This window comes from Plectrocnemia conspersa, unplaced genomic scaffold, assembly GCF_051122295.1.
Source record: "Plectrocnemia conspersa isolate PC_06_02 unplaced genomic scaffold, ASM5112229v1 ptg000002l, whole genome shotgun sequence".
In the NCBI taxonomy this organism is placed as follows: Eukaryota; Metazoa; Arthropoda; class Insecta; order Trichoptera; family Polycentropodidae; genus Plectrocnemia; species Plectrocnemia conspersa.
The window spans coordinates 17,302,659-17,325,552 of record NW_028277166.1 but is presented as its reverse complement, the minus strand read 5'-3'; the positions used below and the strand labels follow the sequence as shown (position 1 = coordinate 17,325,552).

At 33.3% G+C, this 22,894-nt stretch overlaps 1 protein-coding gene across 4 annotated transcripts in view; it reads right to left on the bottom strand.

Annotated features, from left to right (window-relative positions):
• The window catches only part of LOC148237897 (uncharacterized), a 107,259-nt gene that overhangs the window by 7,247 nt on the left and 77,118 nt on the right, over positions 1 to 22,894 (bottom strand). For all 4 annotated transcript variants that reach the window (XM_088205785.1, XM_088205786.1, XM_088205787.1 and 1 more), the window contains one exon: positions 18,447 to 20,500. In XM_088205785.1, the coding sequence (XP_088061911.1) occupies positions 18,447 to 20,500 (2,054 nt within the window). The remainder of the gene's footprint in view (positions 1 to 18,446; positions 20,501 to 22,894) is intronic.

The following is a 22,894-nucleotide window of genomic DNA, read 5'->3' as shown; positions in this document are numbered from 1 at the left end:
CGGTATTGACATTATTATCATTATTTTAATTAATTGACCAAAAAATAGTTCGAGTACCGGTTTTGGTAGTTTTGGAACAATAAATCTAGGACATTGTCTTTGATCGACAGCTTCTGGATGCCTCCAAAATGTTTATACCAGGAGCCAGAGCACCACTCGCTAATTTATTCCAATAAAATATATTACTCATTATTTTTTATCAGTTGCGATTATCCAAAAGAACCTTACGAGAAAGGAGTGCGTAGAAAATTAATAATTTGTTTGAATAAAAATAATTCTTATTATTGAAAAAAAAATCGCGCATTTTTTAAAACACATTTTTTATTTAAATATAATTATTGAGACATATTTATGACTAATATTCAACGACTATTTGGATAAATGTCTGATTGGAGATATAAATGTACAAATAATATCGGTTTTGGTTATATTTCGCCAGCCATCCCTATCATAATAATGTTGCTGAGAATGGGGCCTGGTAAACGCAGAGCATATCGGAAACGGCAGTGATACTAATTATCATTGTTTCTTTACATTCGTATGACTCGTACCGTAATTTTAACTTCTCGCATATGCAGCATAATAATATATATACATACATAAGTTATATTTTGTATACGGTCTGTAAAGACGTAACGGTAAATGAAATGTATACTTTATACGTATTCAAATACGTGAAAATATCCTGTGAACGGGAAGAGATAAATTTAATTATTCTCTCCCAATCGCAACAGGAGTTTTATGCGTCCACTGCACATATAAATAAAATATTAAGCGTCTTCTGTGAATACCGAACGATAAATTTGCTCGGCTCATTCATAAAGCATTTATATCGCATTTTTAATCGGTCGCCTTTTTTACCGCAAGGCCATAAATTTTATTAAAAGCCGCTTTTAATTGTCGCTCTTTGCAAAAATGCAGTCGCGTCTCGCGGAGTTCCATAAATGGCTCAAAAGTGCCCTGGAATTCGACATTGCCCCGTCCTGATTACCCTGGCATGCGGTCTGTACGCGAGAGTGACGATCGAGCAATTTTTCCTGTTTCACTGACCATCACAAGTTGCCTGGAATGCTGCCGAGCGTTAGGTTCGATATAGTTGTAAACGCCGGATCGTCCTTTTTTCCCTCCTGCTTCTCGTCTTCAACATCTGATAAATCACTAAGTAAGAGGTTTTAAATCAATATTTATAAAATATTATTTTTCTCAGTGCAATCTTAGCTTTTTACTGGACACGATCTAATGTTGTTATTTTTTATTATGTATTAATCATAAGCTTGTTTAGATCATTTCCAGAAAATCATTACACCCCATTGCTACCTGTGTGGTTTATTTTGTCATGTATTAGCTATTCTAGATTTATAAATCTACATATATACATTGAGTATACCGAAGCTCACGGGACCGAAGAAAAAAACATATAATTCGTTTTAATATATGCTTGCTCGGGGTGGAGTAGCAACAGCAATACAATTAAATAAATATAATATTACACACCGTATTATATTATGCCTAAAAAACTTGATAATACCAACAACTTTTCATACTGGAAGACTCTAAAAATATTTAACGTAACCACACTAACCCACTAATCTAATGTATCATATACGTTGATTGATTACCCCGTTGTAACGCATTGGGCTCACGCCTGTCATTGTATTTTATTTACAAATCTAACCATCATGACTTGACATGTTTCCTTAATGCATCATGATAGCCTTTAAACAAATCACTTTTATTCGACATTTCACATACATACATATATAATAGAATACATACGTATCCACACACACACTGCTTAATCGATATATTATTAAAGATTCACACAAAATGTTAAATGGTACTAAATAATAAAAAAAAACAATTATGGTGCACAGCTAAAATAGATGAGCACCATCCCACATATTTTTTACAGTTTCCCATAGCTATTTATAGCCGAAAACATCATTGTGTTATACAAGCTCGTTGAGAAGCTGGATGGCCCGTGAAAGAGGAACGTTTCCAAGCACACGTTTTGACCGTGACGGGCAAGAATAAAGAACGCGATTGTCGACACCACCCTTTAGCAACTTTATATTTCATTAAGTAGATGCTACGTCGAAAATGCAATGAATTATATCTTAACGCTCCTAGTAAAAAATCATTACGATACAAATACGAATACGACCCTCTCGTGAAGACTTTTTAAGTTTAAATGAATAACTGGTGATCTGGGCAGACATTTGCAGATGAGTAGCCCTTAGCCCTTTAAGCTCAGAGCTCCTAAGTAACTTTGGACAAATTGTTTGCCTAAAAACGCAATTTATAAATACGATAAAAAAAATTATTTCATGCAAAAATATTTATTGCATATAAAAGGTTAAAACAATAAAAATCAATTTATTGCTACAATTCAATCTCAAAATGGTTTTCAAATCTAAACTCAATTGAAAATGATAATTGGGACACCTAGCATAATTTACACCATTACACTGTTTTCTTGGGTATTGGAAAATCACGTCATTTGGTGAGTCAAAAGTATCCTCCCAGATGTTTCTTTGCAGGCCGGAATACCGGCCTGTAGTATAATGTTGATAGATATTGAAGCCGCTGAACCGGCCGTTCAGGTTTCAGACGAATATGCGTCATTTCTTCAGGCCCTATTCCACCCATCGACCTGCTCGCTTTTTAGAGACAGGAAATTTACAATGTGCGAAGAAAGGAAAAAGCCAGAGCTGACCATGGTCAAGTGGCAAGAAGAAATGTGAATAAGCAGTTTTAGTTTTAGTAAATCCCGCACGATCATCAACCAGCGACGGTTGGTGAAATCTTTTTGAAGAAAAAATCTCTTAAGGACGAACGTAGGCATAGTGCCTGCCACCAGGGCTCTGCCCTTGGCTGGTCGAAGGCCCCACAGAAGACAACAAACAGAAAAGCTGGTACTAGGCTCCATCAGGTAAAAAGCGGGGCTGCGTCATTGACTAGTTAGACCTCCCACATAAGGCCTTTAGCTCCGTAAAAGGGCCCTCACCGGCGCTAGCAGACTGCAAGTTTCTTATAGAGTTTGAGTCCCGGAAAACCGACGCTGTTTGAGCGCCTTTTAGTGACCAATACCAGTTCATAAAAATGTAACGTAAACATAATAAATTTGTTGAATTTCAAGGCTTGAATTGCGTCTCACTCGGCACGCCACACATTAGACTAAAAAAATCACTTCAAGCGAATTTATAGCATATAGTTACGTCTCACACTCAGCCGTAAATAATTTAGAAAAAATAACGAATAAATGAATAATTGCAGTAGATTTTTTACAACACGATTATAAAAACAATTAATTTTATGAAAAATTAGATAAAAACAATGTGACATTGTGAATTTTAGATAAAAACAATATTATAGTACGATTTTTTAAGAAGTTTGACAATGTTCTAAAAAAAAAACTAAAGATAAATCTGATAGATACAAGGTGTAATTTCATACGTATATTTGTGTTCCAATATGTAACTAGTGTTATACAAAAGCGATCAGCGTACGAAAGTAATTAATTAAATTTTGCAGCGGTAAACGTAAATAATGTGACGTGAATCACCATCATCATCAGATGCTAATTTTAGAAGGAAATTTAATGCTTATGTTTACAATACAGCGAATCAAATACCTCATGGATTCGCTAAATCTAGATGAAGACTCGTGTATTAATTAATTAATTCACATTACTTTTAGAACAATTTTAATAACAGAAGAAAAGTCGAAACCACTGTACTGATAACATGAAAACTGAATTCATTGGATAGAATGATTATTCACATCGATAATAAACTCAAGAGGAATTTATCAAGTTAATGGAATCGAACATTACACATATTAAGAAGATGGGTCAATTTTTCTCAGATAATTGGGTCACGGTTTTCGTCGGGCACATTTTCCAAGATAATACCTCGCGCTCGCATCGTCCAGAGTGCGCAATAAACTAATGGAAACGTTTATGGTTGTATCACGGTCGGTTTATTGAACAAGTTGTAATTGCGGAATGCCGACCCACCCCGAGGGGTACGCGTTCGTATGACACGACTGCAATGCAACTTCGCTCTCAAGATGCATTGTGTGATTTATCTGCGGACGCTGAGCTCTCGGCCACGCTCGATCGGACTCCGCAGCTGCGGGAAAAACGAACAATGAACCCTTCGAGAGAATCTTGAGCGAATAAGAAGAAAGAATCATCATCATCATCACAATGATTTTTTGCGTCGATAGGTCGAATTCCGCCGTTTGTTTTATGCGCCGACTACCAGAGACGCAGAGATTTTCCTGCTCTTTGAGATGCACGCCGCTTTGTGTTTGCGAAAGATGATGATATTTTTTGACCACATTTTCCGCAAAACTTCTAGTGCAAATTGTCACAGGTATTTGAAAGCTTCCGGTGTCCATAAAAATCGCTAAATAGTGTGTAAGAAAAATGCAAATGTAAGATATATAAAAAAATAAGCATTTATTATTCGAGACACTAAAGATCAAATTTTGGCACACTGCTGTTTATTCTATTAACGTGACGTTATATGACGTTAACACAGCAATGGTTCACTCAGATATATAAAATAATTAATTATTAAGATTATTTTGATTCATTGTGGAGATGGGCTTCGATAAATGGTTTACCTTGACCATGCTGTAACATTTTTTATAAGGCTGCGAGATTTCCATACGATCTTGGAAGAATAATTCTCTTATTTTGTTTAATGATTACGCATATGAGGCATACAAAAAAACATATTATAAAATAAATATATTAACAAACCGTTATTTAAGTAAATGTTTATGCTAATTTTGATACACTGTCAAAATGTATTTTTAATATTTAATTAATAAAAGGGAATACAAATAATTTCAGCTGAAACACATTTAAACAAGCATAGCTGCGATTATAAACGCTAATAAGAAAACAATAGTTTGGCTAAATTAGCGCAATAGGTGATCAAAGTTATGAACAGTTATAATTTATTCAATATTTATAATAGTTGAAGATTTCTAAGTTAACACATATGCCCAATTTTATTTATAAACTCGAGCAAGTATTTTCAGACCATATTAAGCATCTCTGATTCTAGTGTACAATAAAACCGTAATAGGTATTACAATCCTATGCTCGACGATCATTTATAGTTGAAATAAATTGAAGTATTTATAGTAAATTAATCGCCGTGCAGTTAAACTTTAACGGCTCAATTCAACTATCACTTATTATTTTAAACTATTAAAATCTGTAGTAAACACCTTTTACAATAAAAATATATAGTTTAGAAATATCGTCTTAATATATGACTTCAATTAGGAAATGCATATAATAATCTAAAACCAATAAGCTTTAATATGATGATGGTTATTGATTACAAAAGCAATATATAAAACAATAAATGTATATTTATATGAGCTTGTAAATCACGGAAGTCAATGGCAGAAACGTAAAGTTATATGAATTATTGTATGGTATTGTTTTATGCTTTGTATATAAATGGATTAAAAATATATAACAATGGTAATTCAATACATGCATTATTTATGTATTTTTAACTTATATAAATAAAAATTCTGCAACTGCAAAGATAAATACATATTTTTATATTATTCATTGATGTAAAAATATTAATGAAAACCTAATTTTTATAAAATTTCAAAATAATTTAACATGATAAAAATCTGAGATTTAAATATTTTTACTGCTTTATTCGGTATTTAAAGTTAACAATACAGTAGTTAACTGTACTGTCAATATAAAACTATTGGATGATTGGCAATTTTGCTTCGGTTAACCGGTTAATGAGTTAATCAAAAAATTGAACATTACAGTATAAAGGTATATAACAATAAACGTTACTTGACTTCTTTATCTATGTTCATAGTATATATCGCTATAATCAAACTGTGCAATAATCTTTTTGCCACAAATATGAGATAAATTGAATTACGTGTGTTTTAGCTGTATCTTTATAGTTTGTTTTTTTTTTGTATTGCAGTACGAAAGATATTAAAAATATTTTATATTATATAAGTATTTTTCTTAATTCATAATTATAATCTTAAACATAAAAATCAGATCTAAATTGATCAAATATATAATATATAAGTATTTATTACTATAAGTAATCAGTCAATGAATATAAAAAATAAAAATGACTATATTTTTTAAAGAAAAAGTGTCGCAAGACAATTGTGCACAATAATTTATTAATTAGGTTAGGTTAAGTAAGTAAAAGCATGCATAAAAATAGATATGAAAACTTTTAGTATAATAAAAAAATATTATTTTTGAAAATGTAATAACTTTTTTTTTTGTAGCGGGTTAAATACTAAAACTTTTTTATAACTATTTTAAAAATACAGTCAACCCCGAGATTTGGACTTCGTTATAGAAATACTACGTTATAGGGGGGACTACCATATAAAATTTGAGGTTAGATTAGCGTATTTTTATAAATAAAAATTTGAATCTGTTGCCGTGGCTCGAACCCGCGACTTCTGGATTACCAGTTCTTACAGATTAGGCCATTTCAACTTTAAATTACTGTCCTAATAAATATAAGCTTTTAATTATTTATATGTTTATTACATTATAAATAAATCACATGCATTATTAAAATACATATTGGCAATAAAATAATTCACATGACAATGTGTCATGTGAATTATTTTTATTAAATGAACCCAAAAATTTTTTTTTGATTTTTTTAAATTATTTTAAGGACAGCAACATTTTAATGGTATTTTTAAATTGCAACCATGACATTTGCTATGAATGCAATTCATATAAAAAGGTTTTAATGATCTCATTAAAATAATTCATTTCACTTTTCCGAGAAGATACGAGTTAAAGCTTTCAGAATTTTTGAAAAAAAGTAACAGAATAAAAATCTGCCACCGTAAATTTTTATAATTTAATGGACAATAAACATATAAAAGCACTTCTGGTTTAACTTTCGAACGCAACCCTCGCCGCCAACGTACGAGAAGACCCGTTCGTTCTTCTTGCGTTTTTTACAACTCTGCCAGATACCTTAAAAATTAAGACCATTTTCACGGTACATAAACCTCAAACACGCGTGCGTATTGACCGTAAAGCGCAAAAAGCGGATTATTCAAGCCGGGGTAGTGCAAAAATTTTACAGTTGAGCCATCTTCAGCTGCCACCGTGGAATTCTTGTGCACTTCTCGCCCACCTGTTCTCTCTCTCTCTCCCTCTATAAAATATATCTAAAACGCTCTAGAATTTCGTGACTCGTTTCTCTGCCGGCCATCTGCTCTGATTATGGTCAATTTTCTACTTCTTCTGCTAATATAATTCGGCACCGCGCAAAAACCAAACCGAGAGAGCTACGATTTCCCACACGAGCGGGCGCACAAACACACAACGTTTTCCATTATGTGAAAACCGAACGAGATTAATCGAATCCGGAGCGGTCATAAACGAGAGCGGTCTTATATTGTATATTTATTATATACGTATAGTTATAGTGCAGCTCGTGTGAGAAACGAAGGTAAATTCTTGGACGGTGAAGTCATCTCCGCGTATGGCACGATAATACCGCTTGCTGAATAAAAGCACATTTTATTACGTATGGCGAGATTTCTCGAGCGATTGTTGTGTATAAACGTAGGCCAATGCACTATAAAGTGGATAAATATAAACAATAATAAATATATAGAGCAAGAACTCGAGGGTAATCATATACAATAGAAACAAAAATTAAAATATACGATAATACAACGCTATTATAGAATTTAAGATTAACGCATTATCTACAATAAAATATTGATACAGTTAATCGATAATGTTTTACAAATTTTATTTTACTAGTATGTTGAAAAATTAATATAAAGTACATTAAAGTAGTATAAATTAACCAATGTTTCATAAAAAAGAATAACTAATCTTATCCTAAATATAATATATTATATTATTGTTTGCAAAATTGTTGTATTTAATTAAAATGCGTGAGAATCATACTGTGGTGTGGTGATCATCGACCAGGCATTAAAATACGCGTTAAAAGAGCAATAAACAAAATGCCATTAGTCTTTACGACCCGCCGACAAGTGAGGGCATCCCAAACGGACGTTCAGGGCCTTTAAAAATACAAATTCTATTGTATTAAATTGACAAGCGCAAGAATACAAATACAAAATGCCTAATCTTTATTTGTTTTAACTCTTATGGTTAAGCAAATATTTTAATCAAAAAAACGAGGAAAATAAACAAATACAATTCAATCTTTAAATCTTAATAATTGTCCGACGCGTCTAAAGAGGGCGATAAAGAAAACCTCTTTTAGTTAGATCTAGCGTATATAAGCGCATATCATTCACTTGCATTTAAAATCTGATATCTTTGATAGCTATGCCGACTATCGACAGAGAGTACATCGAAGAAGAACTTTACAAATGCACTAGAAGTGTTAGAAACAAGCTGAGAGGTTCATATGGGCACTTTGTAGTTTGCTATACAAACGTCCCAAAAAAAAGAGAGACTAAGAAGATTGAGAAAGTAGCCGCTTCTCTCTTCACGTCAACCCTGGTCCAGCTATGACATCCAAAATCCCGATTTTTGAAGACGAATGGATTCTTCAAACGCAGAACAAGAAAATATACACCATAACACATATTTGTATAGATTTTTTTAATTTTTAAGTATATATTTTTTGTACGTAGAATAAACATAAAAAAATACATAGCGCCGGTAATTTTGAACTTTGAACTCCTTACGCATATATTATCGCGTTTCGCACTCAAAATTTTTTTTAACTTTCAGTTAACCCTTTCAGCGCGAAACCCACCATATAATGAGCTCGTCATATCGCATGCTCTTTAACAAAACCAGAAAAATATAATTATCGATATAAGCTTTAAAAATAAATTCGTATTAATTAATACTAATATTGGGGCAAAATAATAAAATAAGCCCAATTTTTTTTTTCACTATTTTTAAATAGCATGGCCCAAAAAACAGACTTAATATTTTTTTACACTGTTTTTTACATAAAAAAAAATAACGCCACATTGCTTTTTCCATTCTAATACATACGCTAAGAAAATCTTTAAATATTTAGTCCTGCAAGTCTATTTCAAAAATAAAATTTGACACCTCTTCTGAAAGCAACGCTGAAAAATGTGTACGTTCAGAACCGAAAATAACAGAAAAGAATATATATGTATTATATGTATATACTGATTAAAATTTTGTCCGTAAAAAGAATAAGATTTAAAAGAACCAGACAAATCTAGAAGTTACCAAACTTTTTTATCCTTTATCTAATTAAATAGCATAAGTTTTAAAAACGTAATTAACAATTGTGTTTCAAAGTGAATTTGAAGTATTAAGGTTTATATTTGATAAAGTATTTATTATACAACTTCGCCTATTGTGAGTCTTCAAAAGATCCCAAAGTAACCTCAAATTTTTATAAGATTTTAATATATAATTGCTATATATCTTCTTATATATGATACATACATATGTATTGCAAAAAACCCTTTTAAACTTAAGTCTTACGTAAAGAATGACATTCAAATGCCATAAGATAATTTACAATCTATATACATATTTCGCAAGTATGACACATTATGACTAATTGCTTATTACACTTTTCCTTAACACGTAACATTTTTAAATCGTCGTTAACCATCAAAGCATCAATAATAATAATTGCTCGATTGAAAGTTCCTTTTAGTCATCTCCAAACGAGACATGTGACTTTCGTTTTCGTCTCAAGTTAAGATCCTGAAAGAAAGCGTTGCAAGACGTTAATTATTCCGTCAGTAATAATCGTACTGTTAATTAGTCGTTTTCGACAGTCGCATTGCTAAAAAACCGGTTGCTATTAAATCCGTCTTCTTGTCTCAAAGGTCTTCGGAATAATTTTTTCAGTATAAATTTATAAATAATATTATGTTTCAAATAAGTTATATTCAAACGTATAAGGTTTTTAAGACGTCGCGTATATTTTAAACAGCCTTCGATCCATATTATAAGCGTTTGACATATTTATTTGGCTGATGTCTAAATAAGCGACAGTGTAAGATGTCCATAAATTCCAATTTGTGGGCACCGTGCAAAATTTTATATTTATGTCCCACGTTCCGAACGTCAAAAGCTCAATATTTATAATTTTTATGGCAAACATAACCGTTCAAATGTAATGAATGTAAATTTTGGAAAATTATTTATGCGACATTCACTCTATTTTATATACTGTGCGTTGACATAAAGAATGAAATTCGATTATAAGCAAGTTAAATTTAAAACTAATATTAAAATAAAAAAATATCACTACATTCCTAGATTAATTTTAAGATAAATTTCTTAATCAAATGATTTTTATCTAAATCTTAAATATGACACATGACATTCGATAAAGTTAATAATTCAGATTGACTTATTTTATAGACGAGAAAATTATAAGGTTAAATAAAATGTTTACTTTTATGATGGGATAATTTATTTTGTTGAGAGAAGTTTTTTTGTATTTTATTTCTATTTATAAATTGACTGTTATTTAAAAAAACTCCAGAAACTCGATACTTTTTTTTTATGAATTGCCATTTAAGTTGTATTTTGTGGCGCAAAAAGTTCCAATATGTTATTTTATTTAACCCTTTGGATGCTACATTATTTAAAAAAAAATCCACAAATTCATTGGTTCTTCATATACATTATTTTAATTAAATTAATTTAAAGCTTTATAAAACTCATGCCATTGTCATATTAACTGGGTAAGAAGTGCTTCATGACTTCAACAGCAATCTTTGTTAACATTTATTTTACATAATGACGAACAACGATATATCGTTGTTTAGCATTCAAAGAGTTAAATGTTTAATTTAGGATTACGCAGCACAAATATTTTTTCTGAAATTTAACTTATATGTGTACATGGTTTATGCAAACAATATAAATAATATATCTGTTTCATGAGTTCATAAAATTAAGGTAAAAAAAACACTTATTGAAAAGTTTGATTTAAGCGCAAAAAAATTCATCATCGTTTGAATTGTGACGAAGTCTTAAGCTTTTCAGGGGCCGCTTGAATAGGGTTATTATCTTATTATGTTATAGTTGATAGGCTACAGAAATCACTTGGTGGACCACCTATGGCTGCTTTAAGAGTTTTTTTACACAATTGCAATAATATATAGAGCATTGTAGTTTTCCTTGAATTTCTTAAATAGGTATATGAAATAAACAAGTTATACGATACATCGATAAAAAAAACTAATGCTGGCAATGACGCATTGTTTTTTGTTAAAATACATGTTTGTTTTATCTCTGATTAGGAAGCTCAAGAAGATTTAAAGTTAATTTAATAAAAAACGGTCGCTAGTGCTACTTTAATTTATAAATGTATAATCTAGATCAATTTTTTAATAAAGTATTTTAGTTTTTAGGCATTTGCACGCTGAATTTTTGAAATAACTGGTCAAAATATATAATGGCTAAGTGGGTTATGAATCGCATATCATTACAATCAGATATGAAAGAATGCTCTCATGTCCCATGTTGGCGCAAAAGAAAAATGGTCACCATTAACCATAAGCAATATCGGCAATGTTTGGTTCGCGGTGGACCGTTACGCGCCGAACCAGACGCAATCTACATACATACATACATACATCGACAATTGCAGAGCTTTCAGATGGAATAACGATGCTGAGTAAAAAAAATCAAACGCGGATCTATCCCGCGCCACGCTCGCTCTGAATTCAAATCGTATTCAAATGGCGTAGACAACGCCATCCTCCGCAAGATTTGTCTAGGTCAGGGGTAGAGAGCCTTTTTGACAGCCAAGGCGTAAAGGAGTGCTACTAAAAGACTTTATAAGATATTGGAGAGTTACACTAATCACACAACTTTAAGAATTCAATCCTACGCATTATTTTTTTGAGGTTATAAGAACTGTCATTGGGGTTTCTATAAGTAAATTCGATTTAATACTGTCGAACCTAAGGTATACAATTCCAGGATCATAGACGATTTACGATAGTTATGAATCCCGTGATAAGTAAACTATACATAATCTAATAAAATTATATGCAACGATTTTTATTTGTCAATAAAAAGTTCGATATTTATATAAAATAATTGAAGCAACGCTTAAAAAAAGTACCGTATTTCATTTTATATTATAACAGACAGTGCAACTGTCATGGTAGGCGATGAAAAACTTTTCACGCCAGAACACCATTTATGAATCGGTCAGAAATTTTCTGAAGTGCTTCACAAAAAGTTTCCAACTCTAATTTTAAAATCATGTTCTGAAAAAAAAAGCTCAAAAGAAGTATACTTAGGGCATCCAAATACCCGGCCAAAAGCATTAACCGGTCCTCGTATATTTTTCCTTAAATTAACCGGGTAACCGATTCGGTTCCGGTTAATTTTTGTCAACTATTATACACCGTAATAATTTAAATTATAAACTAAAATATTCGATTTTCGTGTTTTGCTCAAACAGTATTTAAAAATGTTTGAATAGAAAATTATAATATAACAAATGAATAATTGTTATTATTTTATTTATATATATTCATGCACACACACAGGGACGACATTCCAGTTTTTCAGGGGGGGGGGGAAGTAGGCCAGTCGGTCAGTATGTGTTTTTTAATATTTCTATTTTCTTAAGATTCATAGTATTTCATTAAATAACATGTATTTTTTTGGCCAAATTCGAGGGGGGGTGGGTGAAAACGCATGTTTGTCTAGCGAATCGATTGAAGCATATCTAAACGAAATTTTGATCAACAGGAGAGCGCAATAAACAATTATCCCTTCTCAGAAGTCAAAAATCCATGTCAAAAGCAATAAAATCATGTCAGCGCCGTCGCAGTGGGAACGCTTGTTACGAGCGTTCACACGATTTTATTGCTTTTGACGTGGATTTTTGACTTCTGAGAAATGATAATTGTTTTTGCGCTCTCCTATTGACCAAAATTCGATTTGAATATACTTTGACCAATATTCTCATATCAGAAGTTAGTAGTAATATCAATAAAAAAATTTATTGCAGTATTAAAAAAAACTGTTTTATTAAAAAAAAAAAAATTGGTTGATGTTTACATCTCTTGCCAGAGAGCTAAACATCAACGAATGAATAACGAACGATCGAGACTCTTAATGAACATAAATCACTAACAGTAAATAATAACAATATACTTGAATGTCGTTTTTTTGTGTACGACCGTCCCCCGAGTATGCCGTGTGTACTTTGAGCAAATACTACTGAAATGTGTCATAAAACTTACATTATGAAACAACACTTTCGGACTGTTAAAGAGATATTTGCTGTCCCTTCTATACACGGCTCTCACTACCCATCTCTAAATGGGTTTGGTGAAATAGAAGAATAGGCGGAGAATTTTGAACCTTCAAATCATATGGAGAAACAGAAAAGATGAAAATTATCAATAATTCAGTGTAACTAAAGATATTTTTTTATCTAAAATTTGTGACAATATTTAAAAGATTACCAACTAAAAACGATGCGCATCTACAAATTTTTTTTTTATTATTTTAGACATTGAAACTATATGGAATAATCTTTATAGTATGCTGGATCAATTTATATTCTTAAAATATAGTGTATAAAAATGCAGTAGTTTAATAAAAATAATTGGGTGACAATATCAGAAATCATAAATGTTTTGAACCACTAAAAATTAGCTGTCAAAACATTTTGTCAGTGTGCTCAGCCGATGTTTTTTTAGAAATACGCATTGCAGAAATGCGTTGAGCTTAAATCTGCATTAAGCAAAAACAAGCTAACTGCTCCTAAACATACACATTGAAAATCGAAAGGGCAGAGGTTAAACTAATGAATTAAAATATGTATTAACTTCTAAGTATGATCATATCGCGTTTCTAGTAATTACTCGTAAAATTATCAGGAAAATAATGTTTAAGAACATGATCAAAATACGCTAAAATTTTTAGTTGGATTATCTTCAGTCTTTATATGAAAAACCTTTGAGAACCTAATGCGAACACAATTCGGTCCTGGGTTAGACAGTTGGAGAAAACTGGTAGCACACTAAGAAAAGATACACATGGCCGACGCAGATTCATCAGAACATCAGAGAATGTGAAGCTGGTGAGAGCAGCTATCGAGCGATCGCCAAGACGTTCTGCTCGATCATTATGTAACCTTGGATATGTCAGACCGCAGTTAAAGGAGGATTCTGCATTTCGATTTGAACTTTCCCTTTAAAATAATGATGTCTCAAGAATTGAGCCGAGCAGACTACGCCAACCGCCAAAATCTTATTTCACCTTAATGGGGCTGTGAATAAGCAAAACTTTCGCTACTGGGCTGAAAATAACTCCTGAATTATTCACGAAAGACCGCTACATTCCCTTAAGCTAACAATGTGGTGTGCTGTATCACAATTTGACGTGATACTTATTTGAGTAATGCGTGACTGTGACGGTAAATTTAATGTTGGAAAATTGTCTGCAGCCCGGAACGAAAGATTGTTTAAGAAGAGGAATTTAGAGACTTGTCGTTCCACCAGGATGGGGCTACATCTCACACAACCCAGAAATTCACTCAATGTTTTGAAAGAAATTTTTCCGTACGTCAGGTATTTCTGAGGGGTGATGTGGGGTGGCACGCGCGGTCGCCAGAAAATATGTCGCCCTCACACCTTATCAGAGTAAACATCGCCATCACATTTTGAATTATACTTTCATTCGGATTCTTTATTCGAACATTCATAAGTCAAAACTTGACTTTTCAATTACTTTGCTTCCTACTTGGGATACACGAGAGTTCATCAGAACTTGCACCTAGCGCAACTATGTCGAGTACTGAACAAAGCTACTCTAAGAAGTCCAAGGAAGCAGCCGCTTTCCATTTCGCGTCAAACCTATTCTAGTTATGAAGTCTGAAATTCAAGACTTAAGCCCGATCTTTAAATAAGACAATTGGATACAATGCGATACAGATTAGACACGATTTTAAAACTGAAGGAAAAGCATTGAGAAGTGCCTAGTAAGCACCCACAAAACTTTGTATATAAAAGCAAAAAGTCGAACTTACAGTAATCGCCTGCAAAATGAAGTATTTGCTAAGAGCAAGATCCGGCTTCTGAGCCAATTATATCAAAAACAAATAGAAGATTATTTTTAGTTCTGTACCTCTGCTCCACATCGACACATATACTACGTGCACATACTCAAATGGATACTATGTTGTACGAGGTGCATGCGCCGGCCTTTTCGCGGAATATAAATGCGGTTATGGTAATACCGATTAGACCCGGCGGTATGCAAACCGCGGCTCTAGTTTACGCGGATTCGAACCCGATTAATAGCCCGGCCGGTTTCCATAAATTCGACTCCTGCCGGTGGTCTCTCTGTCGTATAAGACACATGCCATTCTCTGTGCCAGGTGGTCCGTGGTACACCAAGGGACACTAGACTTGTACGCAGCCTCACTTACAACATTGTTACTTCTCGACTTCTCTGCGGGAAATTGTTTATGTCGAACATTTGGAGCGGCGCGGGCGTGCTCTTATGTGACTCTAAAACAGGAATATGACTCGGTATACGGTGCTAATCTACTATATGCGGATTCCATTTGTGCACTGGTATCATCCCAGTTCTGCAACAACGGCTTTACAACAAAATATTTTTCTTAACTAAGAGCGGACGATCCTTTAAAAGCTTGTTAATAATATAATCTACAGGAACATATCATACATAGATTTTTCTTTGAGCATTTCAAGACTGTTAGTACTGTATTATTGATACCATACGAACCATATAATGAAATTACACTTAACAAGTGTTTTTGCATCCGTTTCGATCAAGAAAAACAAATATGTACGTCAATGTAAGTTAAACGTAACAGTGGAAATTTGATTACATTCTTAGGAAAGTAATAAAAAATCAACTGCATTCCACTAAAAGAATAATAATAAAATGAAATCGAGTTTTATTGACATTTTCTTACTCCGTTATATAAATTCTTAAGGACCAGTCAGATTATCAAATTTCGATTGATATGGTAATTTATGATGATTACAAATTGCTAACATGGGAAAAAGACTTAGCATAATTTGATATAATTTGTTTGTTTTTATCTAACACCGTAAATTTATTTTTATCTTCTAACACTTTAATAAAAATAAAACTGGTTAGTACAATATTATTTAAATCAACGTTCAACACATTAGCTATTGCTGTTATTTTCCTGATTTTAGAAATAAATTAATTTATAATCAAGTATATTAACCGTAAGAAAATAAAAAAAATTCATGTAAATGTAAAGGGAGATTCCATAATTTTATGACCTTCATAAAAGTAAAAATACAAAAAAAAAATTTTTCGTTTTTTTGTTATTAATAATATACAGTGGTACCTCGGTTTTCGTTGACTTAGGTTATCGTCGATTTTTTCCGCGAAAAAATCGACACGCTGTTCAATTAATGTGGTTCTTACAAATCAAAACCAAGAACTGGAAGAAAACGAAAGACAACTGCTCAGAAAGATTAGATTTTGGTCTGCGAGTCCTTTTTTCTAAGTTTCTGTAAGCAGAGGTCCATCCATTTTATCGCGTACGGTGAGAAGAATGTCAACGATGTGAGACTCAGAGGTTGTAAGCCGGGCCTCTCAACAAACCGTGGCAGCAGAAATAAATAAGACTCGTAGGTTAGAGTGGGCTCGAAAACGCAAAGATTAGGCGAAAGTCATTTGGTCCGATGAATTTAACTTTGAGGTAATTTTAAACTAAAATTGTTTAATTTAAAAAATATTTATTCCAAATTTTTTTTTTAAATAATCATACTTTTTACCATTTTTTTTTAAGTTTTAAGACCCTGGTGTAGTACACGTGCGTCGAAGAGTCGGAAAACAATATTTAGCTGATTACGTAGTACCTAAAGTCAAATATTGTGGCGGAAGCGTCTGGGGTTGCATGACAGCACCAGATGTAGGAAACCATTTACATTTTAATGTTGGAATCCACTTTAATGGATTCCTACTGGAAAATATTTTTTAACCCAGATCACACTACCATCTGATTCCAGCAAGAAAATGCTCCGTGCCATATTTCGCTAAAATACAGAGGTTAGTTTTCGTCAAAGGGACGCTTTTAGAATGGCCTAAAGTCACCAGACCTAAGCTCTATAGAGAATTTATGGGAAAAATTAAAAGGATAAGTTGCCCAACACATATCCAAAATTGAGCTGCGAGAAAATATGCAAATGCAATAAAAAAAAATTGTCTCCGTCCACTGCAAGTCATTAATTACCAATATGCCAAAAAGGGTTGCAGCTGTAATTACAGCTAAGGGTGAGCCTACATAAGCTTAAAATTTCACGATTTTTTTAAGTTGTAACCCATTTATTGGGGAACCCCATTATTTTGCCAAGCCTGTATGCACTACTGTAAAATCAGTAACACTTGTTCGATCGCAGAGAAATATTATTCCTAACGTGATAATATATGTATTGGATTCTGAAGCAACTGAGAGAAGTGATATAAATAAAAAAATGCAGATTCGTGGAAAATTTGAAATGCTTTGAAAATGTCGTTCGGGAAAACTTATTGGAGTGGTTTGATCGCGATTCAAATAAGTGCTTGAATAATGAAAATATTGTTTATATTGTCACTCAAACAAAAAAGGATAGGAGTGATAATGAGAATACAAGTAAAGAAGATACTATCAATTATATTAGTCACAAGATGGCACTTACTTTTGTTAAAACTTTACGACATAAAATATCTTGAAAAATAATCGCACTGATATTTTAAAATTATTGAGATTCTCAAAAGCAAACTAAAATCACAGATTTTCCAAGTAAATAAATAAATTTATAATCTGTATTGTAAATACATATACATATTTTAAAATAAAAAAAGTTCGGAATATCCATGTTTTTTTTTAATAATCTGTGCCTTTCCTCCTAAGCTTTAACGCGGATTTTTAAGAGCAATCTGTGTGTATATAACCTAATATGACGCATTGGTAAACCTATAAAATAGTAATGCTTTAAATAAATTAGAAATACTTCTAAACCAAAAACACAATCTGAAGTCTATATCCAATATATCAAATTATAATATATGATAAATCATATAATAAAATAATGGTGTAAGATCAATTAACATGCTACAAAAATATTATATAGATTTGAGATCATGGCTATTATATCGATTATTTTAAATTACGTGTAAAATAAAAAAGTGGTATAAATTAAAGCTAATAACATATTGATGTCTAAAGAATACAACGAAACTGTAAAACCCGATGTCAAATCATTACGCGGATATGTTTTTGTATCAAAAAGCTTGAGAACGAATCTACAAGTATGCCATCTACAATTAGCGAAATTCGCGACCCCGTCAAGCGTGCTTTAATAAGCCCGACTTAAAGCACCGCCCAGATTTCGCCGCGGGTATTCAGCGCAAAAACGAAAGGACTCACGGTGACTTCCTTGGCCTCGCAGTCGACTCCGCCCGCCAGGATGACGCCCACGCTGCCTCCGCCGCCTCTAGATAAGCGCACCTCGAACCTCTCAAAGTCCTCCTCTTCGCTCGATTCGCATTCCTTTCTCGTGTCCACCTTGCCCTGAACGGCCTCTACCTCTTTCGCGTCCCTTGACACTCCGTTAGCCACGGGTCTCCTAGGCTCAAACTCATCCACCGTGACTACCTCTTCATGACCCTCACTTTCAGAACAAGCACTATCCGAGCAACGCTCGTCTTCCACCAGCGTGGCATAAGCCACCTTCAACACCGAATCGGCAGCCAGAGAAGACGGTCTTGACGTCACTGTATTATACCTCACTATCTCCGATTTAGCAACAACTTTTCTCTCACACTCATCATCAGCACTATCAACATCCGAAAATTTACGCTCGATCAGCGGCGAACCAAATTTATTATCCTTACCGCTCCTGCACTTGGCGGACGCCAATATATTCTTCCTATTGATTGCCTCGATACTTCTAGGCTTTAACACTCGATGACTATCGGTATTCGAGCTACCGGCCGAGCTACAACTAGCTTGAGATCCAGAAGTCAACGTTGAACTATTCGAAGAACCAGAAGCGCTCGTATCGGACGACAGAGATCTACACACATCTGCTTTCATATAACCATTTTCGAATCTACTCTTCGGCGTAGATCTGCTAGAACAATCCGATTCAGAATTATCTACTGCGTTTAAGGACGGCGTTGGAGATGATACAGTAGATAAGTAAGAAGATTGAGTGGAACTCAAAGCAGAATCGTTATCACTATCAGCAGCGTCTGAAAAAGCCTTCATCATTTTGATGTTAGCGCTGTCGACACTATCTAAAGAGAACGCGTCTCTGCGTTTAATTTCAGACGAAGGAGAGAATCTTGAACTCCTGAAATCCATCGGTAGAGTGCTAACCTTTTTGGTGGCATCCACTCTATCGTAAATTCGTTTTGTATCGATGCTGATTCTTGGCGGTTTTGAAGGAGCTGGTGTTTTGGTTATTGTTTTATCGACGCCGTTTGTTACTTTAGGTCCGTAGACTTGTAGAGGCTTGCGTTTGAAGGCTGGTGAGTATTTCGGAACGTTGCTGGAATAGGGTTGCGTGTCCCACATTGGCGTCATAGCAATCGTTTGTTTTTTGGACGAGAATCTATCCGTGTGGTTCGCCTTATCGATTATTGGATTAGCGTCAAACTTTTTCAGTGAATCTTTGCTTTTAATCTCTGGAAGGTTGGATATATGATGTTGGAGACACGGTGAATCGGGAATGACTAAGCATCTTAGTTTCGTCATAGATTTGCGCCGCTGCTCGATGAGCCAGTCGATCGTAGATCTATGCGAATCACCTTTGCTCTTATCGCTCCTTATCTCGAAAGGCGTGATTTTCACGTCCTTTGCTCTGTCAACTTCCGATGCGTTTCTGCTATCGTAGCTAATGTTTGCGTAAGGTAAAGCCGTGACTGTTTCGCTAGGCGTATCGCGACTTTTGATCGACGAGCCGTTGACGTTCCAGTCTTGATTAGATTTTGTCACCTTTGATTTGCTAATCGTCTTACTGGCGTCTAGTAAGCTCTCGTAAGATTTAGATAGAGAATCGGCGTATAGGCCCGAATAGCGATTCTGTGGCGGTCTAGTGTCGAGCGGTTTGGTCGGCAGAGAGGATTTCCTCTCGGGTACTTTTTCAGGTGTTTTGTTAGAAGAGAACATAGCGATCTTGTCTTTGACGCTGCCTTCACTCTTCGCGTCCTTTCCTCTGCCGCCATATTTGGTCGAAATTGTGTTGCTTTTGAACGTGGGTGGGTCGTATGAGATTGAGCGCTGAATGGGTTCAGCGAAAGCGGCTTCTTTGATGTAATTGTTCGGTTTTTGCTTCATGAAAGTATCTTGCATCGGTGGTATTTTCGTGGGAGCGATGTTGGTAAATATCGGAGCCGACTCTTGATGGGTCATCGGATTTTCTCGGCCATCTGGAGGCGAACGAGCGCCTCTAGTAACGACGCCGCACTCCTCAGGTTCTGCAAATAATACAAAAATACAATAAGAAAATTGTTTAAATAAAACATTAAAAACTGTATTTAATTGACATATTTCTAATTATAGAAAAAAAAATATTTGACAGTAAATATTAAGACATCCAACGTAAATATATATTTTATCAGTACTATTTTCGTTAGATAAACATATAAAAACAATTGTCAAAACTTAAATAGTATCATAGATTATTATCATCAAATCACATTTTTTAAATTTTTGCCTCAAATAAATTGACCGATACTACTATGTTTTTACTGACAAACAAAATAACACTATATAACCAGTCATCTCATCTCACTACATTAAAAAAAAATCATCTGGAAAAGACGGCAAGAATTAGTTAGATTTTTGTATATAAAAGTTTTTTATAAGAAAAAAAAATCTATAAATGTGTTATTATATATGATATATATAAGTATATCGAACGTATATCCGTATTGTGTACTTTAAAGCTAATAGTAGGGCCATAAATCCAAACTTGCTATCTCATTCTAAATTATGACTAATGATGAAATGGATAGCTCTCGTACTGACTATGTTAACGCAAATAGAGTATAGAAGAATTTCGAAGAAAATAATAATGAATCCCTTAATATAAGATATTGGTATTAGAAGATGTTTTTGAACTTTCTTTATCATATAATATTCAGTTGTATTAATTTATAATCATGCAAAAGATGAGCCATCAAATATATCGCATTAAGATGATTATAAAAAGTACACAATGCTCTCAAACTTCTTAATTAACGAAAATAGCTGAAAACTAACCCTGTCATTGTGGAAGCATAATTGTTTATGTCCTAATAAAATATTTTATTTTATTAGAAAAAAAAAACACCTAAATGTATGAAGAAGCACGTTACTACATACTTAAAAGTTGTGTTTTTGACTTTACTTGATATTTTAAAATTTGACTGTTTAAAATAAAATTTGGTATAGTTACACTTTAGGACCCTGCTTAATACATAGGTACTTAGACACCCTCTTTTGATGTAAATCTCATTTGATCCAAAGAAAAATCAAAAATCGTATCATTTCTTGAAATCATAAGGATTTTCTAATACATATGAGTAATCCTTGGTTGGATTTCTCGGAACTGTTTTTAAGTGCCTACCTAGCTAAATTACCGTTAGATTTCGTAAAGAAAACATTTCTTATATATTCATAAATAGATATTATTATGTATTAGTCAATCAGTTCAGTCCTTAAAAAATCGAAATAGGTGCAATAAATCGGGTTAAGAGTAAAAATATCTACCCTTGGTGAAGATCAATTGATACTACGAATTTATTTACGTGATATTCATGCATTAGCAAAACATTTGATAAAAATATAAATATGGACTACCCTTAGTCATATGACTTTCAAAGTTACAATGCATCAAATGGGACAATCAACACAAAAGCTGTTTTTGATTGAGAAACAGTGGCACTTCTTATGAATAAAATTAATTTATACGGATCAGATGGGTTGCACTACATTCATCGTCAAAGTGGCAAAAGATTTTTTATATTTATTTGTTCATCATTGTTGCAATGCAGTGACGCGTTATATTTTTGTATATGCTTTCTATATGATCTTTTTGATTATGTTTGTATGCAAATAATAACATGAATGGCTTTTTTGATTAATAACTGAACTATGATTAATTTTATTTTTAGGCAAAATTTGGTACGGACTGATTAGTTATTAAAACAGATTACGATTTAAATGAATATATTTATGTTTTGATAAAAGATGACATTTTTTTCATGCTACCAAAACTCGTAAACCGTGAAGTTTTGTTATCGCGCGAAAATGCGTGAACGGACCGTGATGTGTTATTAATATTAGTAGACTTATTCAATTAAAAAATACCATTATTTATATATTGAAATTTTTCGTTGAATAAAAACCATGCTATTGAACTATCAAATATTCATCGATTTGATTTAAAGAAGTAATTAAAGATATATACAACGCTAGTGGTACATATACTCACACACAGTGTGAATCATTTTTTTTTTATCAATTAACAACCGACAATGCACAGCCGGAGCGAATCAATTAAGCAAAAACGAGAACAATCTATTTGCGTACGTCAATTTCTGCTTCGTCACATCAACCGAATTACATACAATTCCAGCGAAATCAATTTTCACTTCTGCGCAAGAAGTGGACCATCGGAGAGACATGAACGCGCGGTCACCCCAACAACAGACGGATGCATTTTTCGCACAATCGTAGCACCGCGGGAGAAGAGAGATGCACGCGACCTCGTGTGACATCACAAATATGCAACCCTCAAACCGGATTCATTGCGGTTCATGGACCGAATGAATCCTTTTTTTTATTTATATTTTTTTTTCCATGTAAAGTTAAGCACCGATAGCGGT